This window comes from Macadamia integrifolia, chromosome 4 (assembly GCF_013358625.1).
Source record: "Macadamia integrifolia cultivar HAES 741 chromosome 4, SCU_Mint_v3, whole genome shotgun sequence".
In the NCBI taxonomy this organism is placed as follows: domain Eukaryota; kingdom Viridiplantae; phylum Streptophyta; class Magnoliopsida; order Proteales; family Proteaceae; genus Macadamia; species Macadamia integrifolia.
In genome coordinates, this window is record NC_056560.1 from 8126419 (window position 1) to 8132423 (window position 6005).

At 38.4% G+C, this 6005-nt stretch overlaps 1 protein-coding gene across 3 annotated transcripts; it reads right to left on the reverse strand.

Moving 5' to 3' along the window:
- Positions 1–1332: 1332 nt before the first annotated feature.
- Positions 1333–5395, reverse strand: LOC122077366. Of its 3 annotated transcripts, XM_042643296.1 has the most exons (7): positions 5280–5395; positions 5034–5191; positions 4741–4911; positions 4474–4638; positions 3570–3767; positions 2069–2154; positions 1333–1989 (listed from the first exon to the last, which is right to left on the reverse strand). In XM_042643296.1, the coding sequence occupies exons 2-7, from the start codon at positions 5086–5088 to the stop codon at positions 1462–1464; spliced, it is 1203 nt and encodes a 400-aa protein (XP_042499230.1). In that variant the 5' UTR covers positions 5089–5191; positions 5280–5395; the 3' UTR covers positions 1333–1461. The 3 variants fall into 3 exon arrangements, with proteins under 3 accessions (XP_042499230.1, XP_042499229.1, XP_042499231.1); XM_042643295.1 differs by having other exon boundaries at positions 5034–5379; XM_042643297.1 differs by having other exon boundaries at positions 1689–1993; positions 5034–5379.
- Positions 5396–6005: the final 610 nt, after the last annotated feature.

Genomic DNA, 6005 nt, shown 5'->3' on the forward strand with positions numbered 1-6005 from the left:
AATGATTCCTGGATTTATCAGGGACACAATCATCTATAAGAGCACTAACTTTATACTGCTATATCGGGGACCAAGAGATGAACAGAACTTTATCACCTTTTCTTTTGTGGGAAGGAACCAGAATCTATTTGTCATGTTTTCTTCCTCTGTGAATTTTCCGATCGAATTTGGGCTAGCAGCCCTCTTGGATTAAGGCCATTATGCATGCCTTTGTCCAACTTTTTTTCCATCATCTCAGGTTACCTTGTAAAGAAGGACGGAGATGTTTTAGTATTATTCTCATTGTTTCTCTTCCAAGGGTTTACTTCAGCTTATTTCAATACTGAGTGACAGTTGACCGTTATATAGCTTTGAAATGTTTTTGGAATTATATGTAATATATGGTCACCTTAAGTTTTTGTACAAATGTGGACATACCGACCTCTCTATCATGTATTTAAGACATATGGGTAGTCTGTTTCCTCTAGGAAACCAAACTATGGACAATGCTGGTTGTATACATGTCTAGCTTTTTGTAATATATTTTCTTTTAGCATCAAAAAGAAAAAAGAAAAAATAGAGATGAACGTAATGAAGTTGTCCCATAGCAAGAACACATTCTATTTTATTATTAGGGTAAAGACTCTACCTATCGCCGGTGTGTACAACAGTGACTTAAGATAGGAACAAAAATGTAACTGAAATTGGTCATTTATAATAAAGAATGGTTCAATTTTGATTTTAATAAGTGAAATTTCATTTAGTTCGATTAGATTTGGTTATGTTTCGTTTTAAAGCTAAAACTGAAAAACGTCATTGAATTGAACTGAATGAAATGTAAACCGAACCTGAATCGAGTAGTAGTTGTCTTGGGCTTCTCCTCACTACTCTTCTGCAGTAGTGCACTTACCCTAGTAAAATAGGTTGAAGGATACCAAAGGATAACAGATCTGACATTGTGGGATTGTATCTTCAAGAGGTTTTATTTTCTTTCCAACTTTATTTGTTTTAGTAAGTTATTTTTTTTAGGGGATTTAAAATTTGAAGAGAGTAAGAATCAAATGAAACTATCTAATCAATTCGATTTGATTTGACTTGTACATATTGTATCATGAATTGAATCAAAATCAAACGAATTGACACCCTTAATTACAAGTCTCTCACACCAAAGGTATATTTAAAACTTTATTTATCAGAATCAGATCACAGATTCGATTCAGAACTGACCGAGCCCGATCCTCATTCGGGTCACTTCAAATTGGCTGTGGTAAGTGATTTCTAAGGTTCACTTATTTCTGTCAATTCCAACGAATTCTGAATTCTGATCCGATTCGAATCAGCAGGAGCAAGAAATTCTTGCAAACAACAGGCAACATTAGATATCACAAAGACAATATACCATAATCATCCCAATACAAAAGCTCCAGAACTCTTAGGTCCGATGATGAATATTTACAACACTGCCAAGATGGAAAATGTCTTTTAGTCTAATTTCAATTCCCTCTTAACCAAACATGATGATCCTGAACCCACCAGAGGACCCATTGTGTTTCCCTGATCACCCTTGTTTGTGAAATCCATAATGTTAGCCCACCTCATAGCATCGACCTTCACACAACTGTCAGTTAAAACACCGGTTCCTTCGAAGTCCCCATTTCCTTGCTTAAAGCCCTCCACCCTCTCAGATGCATCCTGGCATCCATCAAAAGTAACTAAACCCTTCAACTGGTCAGCATATATTTGTTGTTTTGTCAACTCATGGTTATTTGCAACATCTAAATCAAGCAAAGAAATGGGTTCCTTTGAGAAACTACGATGTTCTACTCTATGGATCCCAAACATAAGAAAAAGGTAAGATCGGATCAGCCTGGCAAGCCTAAGCAAAAACAAGTACGATCTGGAGCTAGCAATTACGCTTCTGATGTCGGAGCAGATTATCAGAGCTTGTGTCTCCAGAATGATTCGGCAGTGCTTCCATGTCCCGCTGAAACAGCCGTGTCCGGAGACGTCCTGTCTACAAAGTTCAATTTAAGGTTTTTAAGCATTCCAATACCTCATGGAATATCAAATACAAAGAATAAACACTTACACGAGAGATGAGAAGGTATGAGACGAGAACAAGTATACCCAAGGCTCCCAGTCCTGCCACCAACCAGATAGCAGCCACTCCTAGATCTGAAAAATTAAATATTGGAATGTGAAGTCATTTGCACAATATAACAAGACAGGGGTCTTCTTGCACATAATTGATGGTTCAAGTAATGAAGTAACCCACCAGTTGAGAAACATACGAACCAAGATGGAATTATAAACCAAAAACATTTTCTAACAGAAGGTTTCCTCCAAGGAAGAAACAACAATTTCAGAGACCAAAAAGAAAAACGATGACAGAATAAAACAGTGTAATGAAGGTTAAAAGACTAACTGTGTCGAACTATGTTAGTGTTAAAACACTAATGTCAGCTATTTGTCCCAGTTATGCTGAACATTAGAGTATTTGAAGTTATGATAACTCCACTAAGTCATAGCAAACTAGCATAAGTGTACAGAACAGTATCTGTCTTGCAGCAATAGGATTCATGCCTTCACTCGTTCAACAAACTAGAACCTCGGAGAGAAAAAGCACCATCATGTTTTTGATTATGTTCATGTCCAATGTCTCAAATCCTTATAAGAAATGATCCAACCTGGACAGTCAGATCAGCTGAACTATGAACAAGAAACACAAGTTAATTTGTGTTTTCATTTCTAAATAAAATGTCCATAACACGTAATAGGAAGACCAGGGTTTGACTAAGTTGACAACCAGCTGGACCGGCTGACCTGGGACCGTCATAAAAAAGTGTGAATGTGTCAGATCTGATAATTATATAAATAATAAGAAAGTTGATTAAAGGTCAAGGCAATAGCATATATTGCACAATCACTTCCCATATGACCATCTGCTGAAATCACACACACACATGCACAGAGATCCTTGTTCATTTGCAACAACCTGCCCATGGATAGATATGAATGCATCCATGTTGGGAGGAACCCCACACCTATCTCAATGGTTAAGTTTTAGCCCCAAACAAGGATGGGAAGTGGCTCAGTGTAAAGACACGAAGAATTACAAACATGTCATTATGAAACTTTACACACTTTTGAGCAACTTCCACTACCCATTTGGGGTTGAAAGTTGACCAATGAGAGGGTAAAGTCACTTTCTGTCTAAAAAAGAGAGGATTAGTGTCCTTTATCACATGGAGCCACCCAAGCTGCATAGCAGAGCAAAAGTGACATGTGACAGACAAAGCTAGCTGCTCGTCATGACATTACATTCTTTGACCCAACAAATATATAGTTCTTCTATAGTGCATTGTGTACTTCAATCTTTTTCCCCATTTATTAGTAATCTAGTCATAATCTTTTGACAATATGTGGATGAAGTAAGTGTCCAGAAACAGTGTCTTGAGACTTCAATTAAGGTTTCGGCATTTGGTTTTCCAAATCACTGCGTAAGCACATATATATTAATAACTGTGAACTTGATAAATGATATTTGACCAATCAAATTGTTCATAAGTACAGTAAATGTTGCAAGCTACCTAATTTAGAACCCTTTCCACAATCCTCCGGCTTCAGATTTATCTGGCGGACCAAGTGATTTCCACGGTCAGAAATCAACAACGCACATCTTTCAGGCACAAAAGTAAGTTCAAAATCGTCAGAGAAAGATGCATTCTGTGCAGGTCCATCCACTTTGCCAGGCCCCTTTGAATACCCTCCAGCAATCGTCGTCACACCTAGGGACATCAAATGAAAAAGAATAGTTTATTAATGCATCCTAACAGGAAGCTTGGCTCCTCTTAACTACAAGAGCACGCTAGAGTCTTAAGAGATAATAATGAATTAGATGGGAACCATGAAGCAGGACCCGAATGCGGAATGGCTGATCCCTCCACACCCCCCCCCCCAAAAAAAAAAAAAGTTGGGATTAAGACTTTGTTGACTTGATTACATAAGAGCTTTTGCAGCAAACTGAAGGCCAGCAGTGAAGGGCCAAAACAAAACCGGTACTAATTTTGGATCCCACTACGAATAAATTTTATGTTCAGAACAATGCCCTTTCCCATTATATGCACCACCAAGTCACCATTAGCATCAGGGCTACTTCATGCAGACTCTCTCTCTCAATAGACATTCCCCTTCCAGAAGCACTAATACCCAGTCAGATACGCAGTCCATTCTAGTGAGTCCTGTTTCCTGTCCTACCACTACCAGTAAGCAACCTTATGATCCGGAAATATAAACTCGAAAAATTTTAAATGTCTTATATTAAGCATTAAGAATGGTCAAGGTTCACATGTTTGGACAAGAGCAGGTTGTTGGATAGACGATACCATATCCTTAAGATGACGAAAATTTTCAGACACACAAATGCTAGACCTCGTTAGAGAAATTTTTTTTTTTTTTTGGGGGGGGGGGGAGAAAAATAGAAGGTAAGCGTACCCGATTTGTTGATCTTCCGAATGGAGTGACTATTCCTATCGGCGACGTAAACATTCCCCATTGTATCAACAGTGAGGCTCCGTGGGTGTTTAAACATGGCAGCTTTCGATTCTCCATCAGAAAATCCCTCGGTACCATTACCAGCAAACCGATTAATCTCGCTTTCTGCAAAAGAAAAGCATGGAAACCCAAACCCTATGAGTTCAGAATCTGTAGAGAAATGTTCATTTGCGTCTTTAGAGTTATGAACTCGGTACAACGTAATACCTTGCGAGATAGGAAAAGAAACTGTGTAGAAGATATTTCCAGAGTGGTCGAGGACGACAAGATCATTAGTTCCAGGTCGAGGCAGGACTGAATATGGGTTGATCTGTAGTTTGTTGCCGTCGAGAACAGTTGAAACGGTATACCCTTCCTCTAATACTAGCTCCGATGAAGCTGTTATAGCATTAAACAAGCTATTTTGAAAGCATGCATGAATTGTACAGATAAAACCAGTTGATTTTTTTCACTTTTTCAATCAAATAAAAGAAAAAAAAAATATATCTGCAATAGCTCACCTGATCCTGCAAATAAATAGATGAGAACAAAGATGAGCATGGAATAGAAAGCCATTGGGGAAGAAATATTCGCAGAACCTCTTACAACGAAGGAAGGTGTCGGGATTCTCTGCTGATGGCAATGCCGAAGGTGGGGGATTCCTGGCTCCTTCTTTGTTCTTGTATCCATGTAGAAATACAAGATCTTTTAGAAGAAAAGAGAAGAAAAAAAAAAAAAGGAAGGAAGCAAAGGATTGGAACTCAAACCCTAAATCCTTCGAAGGGAAAGTAGGAAAGAGCCTGGAACAGCCAAGCGAAAAGCAACACCCATACAGAGGAGGAAGGCACTATCGACAGTCCGACTATGACCTCCTCTCTTTCAAGTCGCGCAATTTATAGGAGGTACTGGTACGGTAGGGAGCCGAAATGGAGGTCGAACCGAACAGAGCAGACGGATTGGTCCGAATTGGCAAACCGAAATCAACCGGATCAAAAACTCTTTGTCGATTTGATATTGAAACCGGTGAAGACCGGAAGTATTGTAACTTTGGGTGTCAATGGGTCGGGTGGGCCACTCTCAGTCAGGCCTAGTCGGGCATGGCGGGCGTATGTCCTTGGACCATGATTTAGCTATTTAAGGAATGAGTCGAGTTCGATCGGGTTTCAAGCTTTAATTGAGTTTCTCTTAATCGGGGTAATCAGGCTATAATCAAGCCTTAAACGGAGTAATATACCAATAAAATCTTAAATGGTATTTACTTTTCTTAGATTTAATGTACTTTAATCTATTTTATTAAAACCTCAATAAATTTGAAAATATATTACACTTAATTACAATAAATAATTGATAAAAATATCATTATATATTATATTCTATTCAAAAAAATCAAAATATATCGGGTTAAACGTGTCAGTCCAAGGGAGACCTATTAGGCTTACCCTTGGATTGTGTACTACCTATTTACAAATGGGCCTAGCTTAGGCTTGACACAT

Bases quoted from the DNA above. Each gene is read 5' to 3' on its own strand.
- LOC122077366 (XM_042643295.1), bottom strand. From the start codon at position 5,202: ATGGATACAAGAACAAAGAAGGAGCCAGGAATCCCCCACCTTCGGCAT. The intron at 2,155-3,569 runs GTAGCTTGCAAC...TTAATTTTTCAG, and splicing joins TGGAAAGGGTTCTAAATTAG to ATCTAGGAGTGGCTGCTATC. The intron at 1,990-2,068 runs GTAAGTGTTTAT...CTTTGTAGACAG, and splicing joins CATACCTTCTCATCTCTCGT to GACGTCTCCGGACACGGCTG.